This window comes from Perognathus longimembris, chromosome 28 (assembly GCF_023159225.1).
Source record: "Perognathus longimembris pacificus isolate PPM17 chromosome 28, ASM2315922v1, whole genome shotgun sequence".
NCBI lineage: Eukaryota > Metazoa > Chordata > Mammalia > Rodentia > Heteromyidae > Perognathus > Perognathus longimembris.
In genome coordinates, this window is record NC_063188.1 from 104,813,903 (window position 1) to 104,827,050 (window position 13,148).

The 13,148-nt window shown below is 37.4% G+C and overlaps 1 protein-coding gene across 2 annotated transcripts in view; it reads right to left on the reverse strand.

The window, feature by feature from the left end:
- Positions 1–900: 900 nt before the first annotated feature.
- The window catches only part of Ca5b (carbonic anhydrase 5B), a 30,104-nt gene continuing 17,856 nt past the window's right edge, over positions 901–13,148 (reverse strand). For both annotated transcript variants that reach the window (XM_048336270.1, XM_048336271.1), the window contains 6 exons: positions 12,868–13,065; positions 7,154–7,272; positions 5,929–6,024; positions 5,090–5,152; positions 3,910–4,065; positions 901–2,383 (listed from right to left, as the gene is read on the reverse strand). In XM_048336270.1, the coding sequence (XP_048192227.1) occupies positions 2,204–2,383; positions 3,910–4,065; positions 5,090–5,152; positions 5,929–6,024; positions 7,154–7,272; positions 12,868–13,065 (812 nt within the window). In that variant the 3' untranslated portion in view covers positions 901–2,203. The remainder of the gene's footprint in view (positions 2,384–3,909; positions 4,066–5,089; positions 5,153–5,928; positions 6,025–7,153; positions 7,273–12,867; positions 13,066–13,148) is intronic.

The window sequence follows — 13,148 nt, forward strand, 5'->3', positions numbered from 1 at the left end:
CCTCTTGGCTATCATGATGCCAAACATCTCTTTCAGAGGCTGCTTTAAATTCTTTTGGATATCTATCCAGAGGTGGGATTGCTGGATCACATGGTAATTCTTCCATTTTCAGTGCCTGTACAATGTTACATTCCTGCCAACAGTACACAAGGGTTCCTTGGAATACTTGTCATTTTTTTCTTCCTATGGTGGCTATCACAATGGGTATGCTGTGATATCAACAGGTTTAGGTATATTCATCCAATACTATTTTGTAAACTAGACAAGTAATACACTAATAAAATACTTCTAGTTTTGATGTAACATTGAATTTAAATGCAGTGAATCTAGAAATATTCTAAGATGTTTAGAAATAAAGCCAACTATGGCATGGAATCCCTCAGAATATATTGCATTTTCTACACTTTAACATACAAGTCTCTCTCCATCTTACTGTAACAAAAGTCTTCTAATCTACTGTATAAACTGGAGATTTAGGGTGATTGTCTGCTTGGTGAAGAACCATGATGAACGAGTAAATAAAATAAGTTCCACTGCAATGGTACACAAATAATGCAAAATAAGACTATAAAGTATGGACTAGATTCTAATCCTTTGAAGCATGTTTCTGTAAATGTACCATGAAAGAATTCTACATGCAAGCCAGGTACTGGTGGCTCATGTCTGTAATCCTAGCTACTCAGGAGGCTGAGATCTGAGGATCATGGTTCCAAGCCAGCCCAGGCAGTAAAGTCCATGAGACTCTTATCTTCAATAAACTACTAAAAAAGCTGGAAGTGGTGCTGTGGCTCAAGTGGTAGAGTGCTAACCTTGAGCAAAAGAGCTCAGGGTCAGTGCCCAGGCCCAGAGTTCAAGCCCCAGGACTGGTAAAAAGCAAAGCAAAACAAAAATTCTACATTGTGGCATTTAAAACATTTTATTAAGGCATCCTGCATATGCCTTCTATATGATTTCCAAGACTTTAAGTGGAATTATCTGATTTTCAAAAAATGTAAAAGGATTTCTAGAGATAGTAAATGTTCATATTATGCTTACGAAATTTCTTTTTTTTCTTTTAAATTAGCTTACATTAATACAGAGGGAGATTTTATTGTTACATTTCAACATGTGTTTACTATGTATTGTTCCAATCAACCTCACCACCTCTATTACTTAAATATATATATATAATAATAATTTGCTAATAGTTAGGCATTTCAGATGCTAGCAATGGGAGCTAAAAACTGGGGAAAATATGCTTACTAAGAAGCTATAATAAAAAATACACAGTCATGTTATGACATAAAATATATTTAAAATATGGCCAATGTTCAACCCGGCTATGGGCCTCACAGCTGTTTTCTTAAAGGCTTTATGTTCTATGATCAATGTGCCTTTACCAGTTAAATATTTTTTATTGTAATACTGGCTAAAAAAACTCTATAGAACCATTCATTGATGAACACAAAAAGATATCTAAAATATTTCAGATATAAAAATATATAAAACTACCCACTTGTTTCTGTAGAAGAAAGGTGTGTTTTGTGCTGATATTACAGTTGTTAAGCATTATTATCAATCAAATAAAAGAATTCATTTACTAAATAGCTTATCTCAAAGATGAGTAAATCACCCCAAAACAATGAATGTACACTTAATCCACAAATCAATGACCCCTGAGGACTGGCAGCCCAAAATGATGGTATTTCACAGTAGCACTAATGCATGTTGGTGGTGAAAGTCTGACCAAAGGGGAGAGACTACAAGCAATTATTTTGTACTAAACTCTTATAATAGGCTGCAACAAACTAAAGTCAAAATGGAGTCATTCACAATAAAGTTCCATTTCATCAAGCAGAGAATAAACCTATGTATTTTACCTTCCAGGAAATCAGGATTACACACAGAATAGTCAAATTTCCCAGAGACCAGTTTCAGTTGGCATAGTAACAACATCCCTTCAGCCCTAATCCTTTCACAAAAAAAGGGTAACATAAGTAGCTTGATATTAACTAATCAGTAATCTTTTCATAGAAAAAGGATAATCTAAATAACTTGATGTTAACCAATCAGTTATTTTGTTTTCTTCTGTCTCCCAGTCCCTGCCTAAGGATAACTTAGAAATGACAAAAGGTAATAAGTAATGTGCATTTGTGAATATCATGAAATGGAAGTGCTTAAAAGCTAATATGAATAAAGCAAGATACTGCCTATTATAAATAGTCTAGGGCACCATTTGGCTGGCAGCTGGCTTGGGTTTTGCTTGTATATTCAGCACATAATCATGACGGAAGGATGAGCGAACAGTGCGATTCATCAGTGGCTGGAGGGGCCGGAAGTTGTCCACCATTCGTTTCTCTTTCTCCCCTTTAGAAGTGATAAGAAGGGTCCGAAATTGCTCCAGCTAGAAATAGAATAAAAAATCATTTTGTCACTTATTGTTGTTGTTGTTGTTGTTGGTGGTGGTGGTGGTGGTGGTGGTGGTGGTGGTGTGTGTGTGTGTGTGTGTGTGTGTGTGTGTGTGTGTGTGTGTGCTGGTCCTTGGGCTTGTCAGGGCCTGGGTTAATGCCCCTTACCTTATTTAAGGTTGGCACTCTACCACTTCAGCCACGCCCCCTACTTTCAGCTTTTTGGGTTGCTAATTGGAGATAAGAATCTCATGGACTTTTCTTCCCAGGCTGACTTTGAACCATGATCCTCAAGTCTTAGACTCAGGGCTAGCTAGGATTATATTTACTTTTTTTTTCCCACCCTGGGGCTTAAACTCAGGGCTGCGGCACTGTTCCTGAGCTTCTTTTGCTCATGGCTGGTATTCTACCACTTGATCCACAGTGCCACTTTTGGCCTTTTCTGTTTATATGGTACTGAGGAATTGAACCCAGGGCTTCATGCATGCCAGGCAAGCACTCTACCACTAAGCCACATTCCCAGCCCACTTGAATTTGCTTTTGACCCGAGATAAAGCTCTTTTGTCATATTAAGGAAGTCTGTATTAATCACTAATTTATATAAAAAACAACCATACTAAAAACTGAATAGAAAATTTTGAAAATGTATTTCAAAATCAGTAATAATGACAAATTCACTGGTACAGTGAATTTTATTAATGTAATAAAGAGCCATTCCTTTTGTATTAGAATACTTGACTAAAGTATATACGTTAGTGTGCTGCTAGATTCTGTTTCTAAAGTTTTATTTTACATTCTTTCCTTATATCCTTCAGAGAAATCAATATTGGGGGGTAGATTTATCCTGGTTTCATAAAAAGAGTCTCAGAGATTTTGTTCTTGTGAATATGTTCCAGAATCAAAACATATCCCATAAAGCAAGTATTAGCAAATACTACTTAAGATTATGTCATATTATATTGTGAATTATATTATGAATTATATATTATAAATTGTATGTTATGAATTATATTATGAATTAAACAGCACTTTTTCAGATAGACATAGTAACTACCGCAGCTTCTTTTGTAAAGGAAAAACAGGTTAAAAACAATGAACTCACATTAAAATTTCTGGATAATCATTGCTGGACTGCCTTTATAATGAAATTCTACTGCCAGATTTTAAGGATTTGAACATGTCCATTTGTAGCTTTCATTTTTCCCTTTAAGAGGGTCTTGAATTTTTCAAAGATCCATCCTTATACATAAAATACATAGTACATAAACACATGTAATTGTCAAATATAAAATAGCTTATGTTCTTCCATGCTTTCTAGTTAACTTCGTGTAGAGATACAGCCTCAAATGCTCGCGTCTTGTGTGTTAGACCCTGTGTTTGATCTCTAGCACTAGAAAAAAAATCTACTTAATTGGAAGCATTTCCTAAGTCACATCTAAATAAAGATGTTAAAGTTTAGATCCAGCTTGTTTTAAAAGATCAGAGTAGGACTTTATGTATGTGAAATATGCAAAAACCATACCTGAGTATGATCAACCTCTACTGGCTGCTTCTTAATGATCCATGTTACAGACTCTGAGAGAGGTGGGGTCGTCAGAGATCCAGAGTAGGTCCAATAATCTGGGCAGGTGGGCATCAAGCAGGAAGGGTCAAATGAACCAAATTCTGCAAGGGTATCCTGGCCAAGAGAAAAGACCACCAAGTTGTTATTTACTGGAGAAGGCAATTAGGAATCTAACAAGGCCGCAAGTAGTATCCACTGACCGGCAGTGGTCTAGGGAGCTCTAGGTACCCTGGGCAACCTCCGTAACAATTATTAGCACTTAAAGAGCCAAGCTGTATATTCTATTCTGATGGTTCTCACTGGGAAAATAAGCAGAATTTTTTTGTCACTCAGTTTTAAGCAGCAGGTAGTACCCTGTAAGGAATATTGGGAGGTATTAGGTAATGGCTACTGTAGAAACAAGGAGGCTTCTCCCTTGCAAAAGAGACTAACCCATAATTATCCTTATAAAATGATGACAGAGATAGGAATGTAACTTAGTGGTGGTGCCTAAGGCTATGGATTCCCTCCATAGCATCATTATCATTATCATCATCAGTAAAATGCAGTACAAATAAGAAGGAGCTAGAATCTTACACCAAGGGAGGGGAGAAAGAGATGGAAAGGAATAGATAAGGGAAGTGCAGGAGGAAAGGAGAGAGAAGGAGAGAGGCATGAGCCCAGGCTTCTGGTGAGCAGCCCTTTGGGATTGGGAATATTGAGGAATTCATCTTGAGGGCTCAACAGAGGGTATAGATAACCATCTTTAAAGCCAGACAGCTTCAAGTTTCTGTGGACCTTTTCATTCTCTACTGGGTGACAGACGTAGCTAGAGAAAGGAAGACTGCTTTGAGTGTTTTGTCAGGAACAAAGGAGGGGACAGTCGTGGGTTCTTGAGTCCCTGAGAGCTCAACAATACAGCAGCAAAACCACTACTCAGTGCGGAACAGTGCATTGTTTCTGTGCCCTGCACCACGGAACACGGCCAGGGGCTCTGAACACAGCCTCATGCAAGGCAAGTGTCCACGTACCGCAAGGCTGAGCAAACCTGAACACAACTCACCTTAATTACACTTCCTGATTCAAAGTGCCTCGTTAATGTCTCCACTCTGAGGGTAACATTAACACATTTTTCAAGTGATTTAGGGAGGGAAATTACCTTATGCTTAATTGATGGCAAAGTATCAACCAATTTCTGTAGCTCTTTATGATGTTTGCCTAGCTAAAGAACAAAGAGAAAATATTAAAAACCATGGGCATCTCAGTGTAGAAAAGGCAACAGAAAGTGAATTAAAATTAACCACCTAGTGATTCTATATAAACAAACTACATGACTGAAATTAGACTTGAGCTGATAATTGAGATTATTATACACATCACTGAATTAAATTATACAAAGAACAAATGAGCAGGCTGTTTGCTGACAAGGCCATTGTGTCTTCTCAGGAAGGTATCTTTTGTATCATTTCTTACATTGTACTATTTCTCATTAATGAAATTATCTTGAAATTTATATTACTTAAAACAAAATCTGGTTTGCACATGAACTAATCATGTTTTTGTTTCTTTTGTGATAGGGTCTCAATTGCTACAGGTGGCTTATGCCTACTCTATTGAAATATATTCATGATAATCTTGTATTTTAACCATTGTTTATCTTTACCAGGATACTAACTTGAATATTCTTTTTTAATATCACATATTATACAGAATAACAGAGTTCACTGTGATATTTTCATATATGCATATAAGATACTGTCTCCTCCCCTCACATTGGTCCAAATATCCTTAAATAACATATATTGTAACATTCTAATGTCTATTATTCGCTTTAATTAGTTGTACAAAGGGGTTTCAATTCAATATGTCAGTTTATGAGTACAATGCATCTTGCTCAATGTCACCCCTTGCATCCCCCCCGCCCCCGACATAATGGTCTATCTTTTCATTCTAGAATATAATACATAATTTAAAGTTGATAAGGGGTTTTCTTTTTACCTTTAAAAACACTCCTATCACAGCCAATCCATTTTCTTCCAGGGCTGCATCCTCAAAACTTTCAAATTTTACTGCATTCCAATGTACCAAGTGCAGCTGAAACGTTATTAGAACTCTTTTTAACACATACCCACATAGGATTGTTCTCAAATAAACTGACAGCCTCATCCAACAACACAGTATTTAATTGTGTTTCCTATCCCAAACAAAGCCATTGAGAAAGGCATATAACAATCTTGTGTGAAATGAGACTGAAATAAAAAATAGAAGAAATTTTGGCAAGAGCAACAATTAATATTATTTTGGGAGACACTGATGTATTAGGAAGAAACATAAAATTCTTATAGCAAAGTAGCATTTCAGTGAGGGATCAACATTTCTTCATTCCTACCCTTATTTGCATGAAATACTAATATCCCAAATCCATTTGCATCCTAGGGGAGAGAAGGTGTTTCTATCAAGAGAAATAGATTCTCTCAGTGGAAATTACATAGGAGTTGAAGACAAATCTCTTCTCTGCTGGGTGACCTTTTAAAATGGTTTTTTTTTACATTTTTAACAGAAAAACTAAATTAAGGGAAATGTTGTAAGAAGAAAATCTATTTCCTTATGCTATTCCTAGAGTTCCCTTAGAAATCATTTCTCCTCCATCATTCATACATGATAGCATTATCACTCAGCCTACTAAGTGAAACACTCAAGGTCATAGTTAACTCTCCAGAAGAGGGTCCTACCTCCCAGTAATGGTGCTTTTATTTGACAAATATCTGATAAATATGTTTCTCTCTCTCCCTCTAACATTCTCTCTCTCTCTCTCTCTCTCTCTCTCTCTCTCTGTCACCACAGTCCTCATTTAGGCTCTCACCGTTTTTCTCATAGATTAATCCAAATTTGTGGCTCTGCAAGGTTGTCTGACTTGTTTTAGGCATTGATTCGAGCCTAGCTCAGAATTCTGGAATAGTTCTACTTGAAGATATTAAGTGTTATTTCAGCTATATAATTTAAGATATACACATTTTACATGACTAATCTGAGAGTACAAATTTGCCCCTAGGCAAGCTATTCGGCATTTACAGACAAGAGAAATAGACTGTCTTAGTAGAAATTAGATAGGAGTTGGAGACAAATTCCTTCTTGGCAGGATGACCACTAATTCTTCCTGATTATTTCCTTGAGCTAGAGATCTCAGAAATATCCTCATTTTTTCCTAACCTTCTCAACCTACCTCTGCTGGGTAGCATTTGCTGTCCACAGTATGCTCAGAGCCCCAGTCATCAATGGCTCCCCAGTGAAAATGAAATTGCTTCAATCGGTAGTTATTTTCCAGAGGTCCTCCCTCAATCACTGAAATAGCATATCCAACAATTCAGTTACTGTGGACAAAAGGTGGCCATTCTGTGTGAATCATCTTAAAATGAGTATGCTATATTATACATGAGCACGTATAAGCTAGATCCAGTGTAGTTAAGAGAGGATATGACATTGAGATCTAATCACAGAGGAAGCTACATACAAGTGTTAAAGGCTAATTTTTTGACTCATTTGGACATTGTATAGTTATTATGCCCAGTTTTCTTTTATGTGCATCGCCTTTCCTTGTAATCCTGCTTACCTAAGTCTCCCTAGTACTGAGATTATAGACAAGCACCATGCCCACTCTCTTTTCTATGCACTACCACTGTGCTTTTCAACTTTTACAAGCATTAGTGTTTCCTTCTCTTTCACCAAAATGGACTGGAAAATTTACAGGAGACATGTTTACTAAAGGGCATGCAGTCTCAGTGAGAGGGGGAGCACATTTTTAAGGTCTATTGTACACCACGGTTAACATAGTTAATAATAATGTATTTATAGTACAAATTTTCTAAAAAGTAAATTATACATGTTCTCACTACTAAAAATGGCATGTGAGGCGATGGATGTGCTAATTAGTTTGATATAATAATTCTACTGTGTATACATATATCAAATTATCACATTGCATAGCATAAACATATATAATTCTTGTCAGTTAATGAAAAGGATTACCCATCTCCTTTTGGACAGAGTAAATAATGTAAACCATCTACAATATTTAATACAATCATGGGCTTCTTTATGGTTTTGGATAATAAATAACTTTTACTTTATTTAGACTAGTGAAATAAAAACATTATATGAAAAATATTCAGAAAAAATAGATGCTTTTGTATTCATTTGTTTTGTGCTGATACTAGGGCTTTAACTCAGGGTTTCATACTCTTGCTCAAATCAAGATCCCCACATCCAAGCTTCCTGAGTAGCTAGAAATATAGTCACAAGCCACCAGCACCTGGACATTAATTGTTTTGATTGATTGGTTGGTTGGTTGGTTGTTGGTCTGCAGCTTGAATTCAGGGCCTGAGCGCTGTCCCTGTGCCTTTTTTCTCTCTCAAAGCTAGCACTCTACCCTTGAGCCATAGCTCCACTAGTGGCCTTTTGGTGGTAAATTGGAGATTAGAGTCTCATAGACTTTCTTGCCTGGGCTGGCTTCAAACTGCGATCCTTAGATCTCAGCCTCGAGTAGCTAGGATTACAGACATAAGCCACTGGTACCTGGCCACTAATTGTAAATGTAGGACCAAAAATTGAGAAGAAGAATAAATGTTTATGAAATTATTCTTACTAGATTCACTATCTGTTGATGTCTATAAACATGTGAAGTGAAGTAGTGAAGTAGGACGGGGCAGGAAACAACCATAAGAAAGCAGTGGCTCTCACATCTTCTACTTCTCAATGTTTTTGTTTGTTTGTTTGCCAGTACTAGGGCTTGAACTTGAACTTGGAGCCTGGGTGCTGTCCCTGAGCTTCTTTTGCTGAAGACTAGCACTCTACCACTTGAGCCACAGTGCCAGTTCTGGCTTTTTCTGTTGATGCGTACTGAGAAATCGAACCCAGTGCTTTGTGCATGCAAGGCAAGCACTCTACCATTAAGACACATTCCCAGCACTCCTTAATGATTTTTTTAACATTGCCTGTAAGAGGAAGTACAGGGCAGATAATTAGTTTATAGGAATCATCCATGTCAGCCCAGGGAGACTTGGGTGTCCTTCCTCATGATAGTTTTGTATTCCTCAAATGCATTCATGAAAATTGGTAACTATCCTATGCAGAGGAACCAGGTAACAAAGCCACCCCAGAAGAGGACAGCAGCATGAGATGCTTGCATACTTTCTCTTATAAATCTCTTGGTTTCTGTTGTCCCTGCTTTCATTCCAGATTTTAGTAATTTGAATCTTCTTTCACATTTTTCTTGGTCCACCTAACTAAATGTCAACTTTGTTGATCTTCACAAGGAAAGAACCTGGGATTTCATTGATTTCTGCTGCTGTCTTTTTAATATATTTTTTTTTGCCAGTCCTAGGACTTGGACTCGGGGCCTGGGCACTGTCCATGGCTTCCTTTTGCTCAAGGCTAGCCACACTTGAGCCACAGCGCCACGTCCTGCTTTTTCTGTTTATGTAGTGCTGAGGAATTGAACTCAGGGCTTCATGCATGCTAGGCAAGCACTGTACCGCTAAGCCACATTCCCAGCCCTTAACATTTTTTATGCATTCTTTCTTTTCTTCGTTTGGATTTAAATTATTGTTTTCTTTCTATTTTTTTAAGGTGGAAAATTAGGTTTATTGAAATGAGAAATTTCTTCTGTGTTATAGGTATTTTAGTCTATAAATATCCCTCTAAGCCCTGCTTTACCTGCACTCCATGATGGTTTGGTATGTTTTAGTCCCTGACTTTTTTCCCTTCGATTTATTCTTGGCTTGTATAAAACACATTGTAGTATCATTCCTTAGGGCGTTTTGTTTTGTTTTAATTTCTGGTATTTTGAAATTCATAGACATTAATATTAGATCCTTACTTTTCTAGAATTGTATCTTGCTTTTCTTTCTTTATTTTTTTAAATGTCCGTTTGTGCTTATTTTTCCTTTTTGAGTGCTATTGATTGTTTTTGAAACAGTATAGAGAAATACCAGCAAAAATAAGCAGGAAGTAAGAGGTAGTCACTAAAAGGAAAAAGAAACAGAGATAGAGAAAATTAGATACTTATCAAAGACTAATGGTACCTTATAGAAAATAATCACAAAAGCACAATAAAATGGGGTTACCCATTTTATCCTCTCTGACAAAGCAAGTAAAAAATAGCCTCTGTACAATTTTTCTTGAATATTTGTAAAGAAAGAAAGCTATGTGAATGATTCACCTAGAGTGGCTCACTTGGGAGACAGATTCGGGGTTGATTTAGTTACTTAGCTCTGTAAGTATCTAAAGAGCTATTATGATGAGAACACGGGTCAGTTGTTTTCCATCTGAGATTATTCATGCAAATGGTTGGTGAAGAATTCTCTCTTTTCTTTTGGTATTGGGGATTGAACTTAGGGCCTTGTACTTGCTATGCAAGTGCTCTACAAATGTTCTACCCTTGAGCTGTGCAGAATTCTTAAATCTATAGTTCCAAAAGAATGAGAAACTAAAAAATTAAAACAAAGAAACAACAACAAAAACCCTCCAACTCTTTGCCCTGAAAAACTCTTGGACTTGTTCGTTAAGAAATTCATTAAACAAATTCCTAAGATTTCCAACTCAACATACCAATGATATATTGATACCTGTCATAACATACTGTCCCTAGACTATCAAGAGCTCTAAAGGCTGGCCAACCCCAGGTTGGTAAACCTTTACAAAGGTATACAAAGGTTACTAGGGACTTAGACAGGTGTTGAAAAGATTGCTATTCATGCAGAATGTATGCTGAGAATAGCCATAGGGAAAATGTTAAGCAAGGCATGGGGACCCTGTCATACCATAGACATGGTGAGGCTCAAGGCCTTAAGGATAGATTCAAATACTTGCTGAACTGAAGCAGAATTGTCTATCAGAGAAAGAATGGGAGAGAGAGAGAGAGAGAGAGAGAGAGAGAGAGAGAGAGAGAGAGAGAGAGAGAGAGAGAGAGAGAGAGAGAAGAGAGAGAGACAGGGTGCCCACGGAGGAATAGCCTATGTTCAACTGGGACAGAGAGACCTTAAGTATCAGAGCATCACTACAAATGAAGTTAAAACAAAAGTGCTGCTGGCTCACACCTGTAATCTTAGCTACTTAGGCTGGGATCTGAGGACCACAGTTAGAAGCCAGCACAGATAGGAAAGTCCATGAGACTCTTATTTTCAATTAATCACCCAAATAGCCAGAAGTGGACCTATGGCTCAAGTGGTAGAGCAGTAGCCTTAAGCAAAAGAAGCTCAGGGACAGCACCCAGGCCCTGAGTTCAAACCCTAGGACTGGCATAAACAAACCAAAACCCCACAAACCCCACAAAGGTATAATTGAGACTCTTAGAGCCAGACAGAGTGAAAATTGATGCTTATGCTCTAAGTTTTACTTTTTTAATTTATTCATTAACACTTTTTCAGACTCATTTTATAATGTTCATGAGAAAAAAAAATTCAAATTTCCTGGCAGTCAGTTCTCAGCCTCCACTGCATTGATATTTGGGGTAGGATGATTCTATATTACTGTGTAGGATCTTGAGCACTATCCCTGATTTTATCCACAAGCTGCTGGCTGTATTCTCCTTCTCCACTGTCTGTTACAACTAAAATATACCAAGATGTTGCCAGGACACCCCAGTCCAGGTCAGAGGGATAAAGATATGAGGTTCCGGGCAGCAACATTTTCCTGGATTGAAAATCACTACTGTTTGAGAGCTATTTCAAATAATAATAGTTTGGGATCAATCATGACTATTTGATACCATCAAATTCAGTTGGGAAGCCAAGTACTGGTAGCTCAAACTTGTAACCCTATCTACTCAGGAGGCTGAGGTTTGAGGATCCCAGTTTAAAGCTAGTCTGGGCAGGAAAGTCCATGAGACCCTTATCTCTGATTAACTACCAAAAAAAAACTGTTAGGAGAGCTGTGGCTCAAGTGGTAGAGTGCCAGCCTTGAGCAAAAAAGCTGAGGGACAATGCCCAGGCCCTGAGTTCAAGCCCTAGTACTGACACACACACACACACACACACACACACACACACACACACTTCAGTTGGGAAGAAAGGTACAGCTCAGTGACAGAGCCCTCATCTATCCCACACAGTGTTTATTCTTCAAAACAGCAAAACATAACTAAAAGAAATAAGATTTAGGAAAAAAGGATACGCAAAGAGTTGATAATACATTATGTCTCCCATAGACACCTAAACATTCAGGTAAATTTGAAATCATTCACATTAGTTTATATCCAGGAAAGCTAAATAAATAATTAAAGTACAAAATAATATCTGAATGAAAAAAAATTCTTTCAAACTGTTTAAAATAAGGTAATACTATTTAAGAAAATTGAAGCAATGTAAGTTTCCACTTTTCTAATAATATGACTAGTCTTAGTAGGTTGTGAGGCTTGGTTCAAGTGGTAGAGCATCAGCCCATGAATGAAAGCATCATACACTGTTTAAGTCTCCGTCTCAGAAGAAAACAAAGCAAACCAAAAACGAAAAACAATGCAACTTAGTATATACAATAAGTATACATTCTGCCCCATTTTGCATGAATTGCAATCGGATAAGTTAAATATGATTAATAATAGTTCTATTTAATATAATAGTTTGCATAAATCTAGTAAGCAAGAAAAATGAGTGCATATTTAATATATGTATGCAAAATAAATTGAGAAAGGATTAACTTCACATCTTGTATATCAGCTATAGAATCTATGGAGATATATGCAATTAGTAATAAAAGTATCATCTACAATAGTGGCAGACTATGTGCATAACAACTAGAAGGGACTTTTCCATATTTGGACAAAGCAAGACCAATGCATTTCATGCCATTGTTACCAATGCAGTGGAGGGTGTTTAACATGTTCTATATTGGTATAGCAGGGTTCCTTTTACTAGAGACAAGAACACTGGACCTTGCCTTTACCTGATTTATCTGTAGAATCTTCAAATTCCACCAGGAAGGAGTACCCATTATTCCAAATGTGGAGACAGGTGGCTGGGTCATAGGAGATGGTGAGTGGTTTTAAGCCAGGGTCATAAACACTGTCCCTCCACCGGATGTTGATTGGTGACTGTCGATCACCTGCTGGAACAAGGTCGAGATTTTCCCAGAGAGGCGGCACTAGGAGAGAGCAGTACAGGCTGATGAGCAAGGCTGTCTGTCCACTATCCAGCATCACATGCAAGCCAATGCCACTGGAGAAG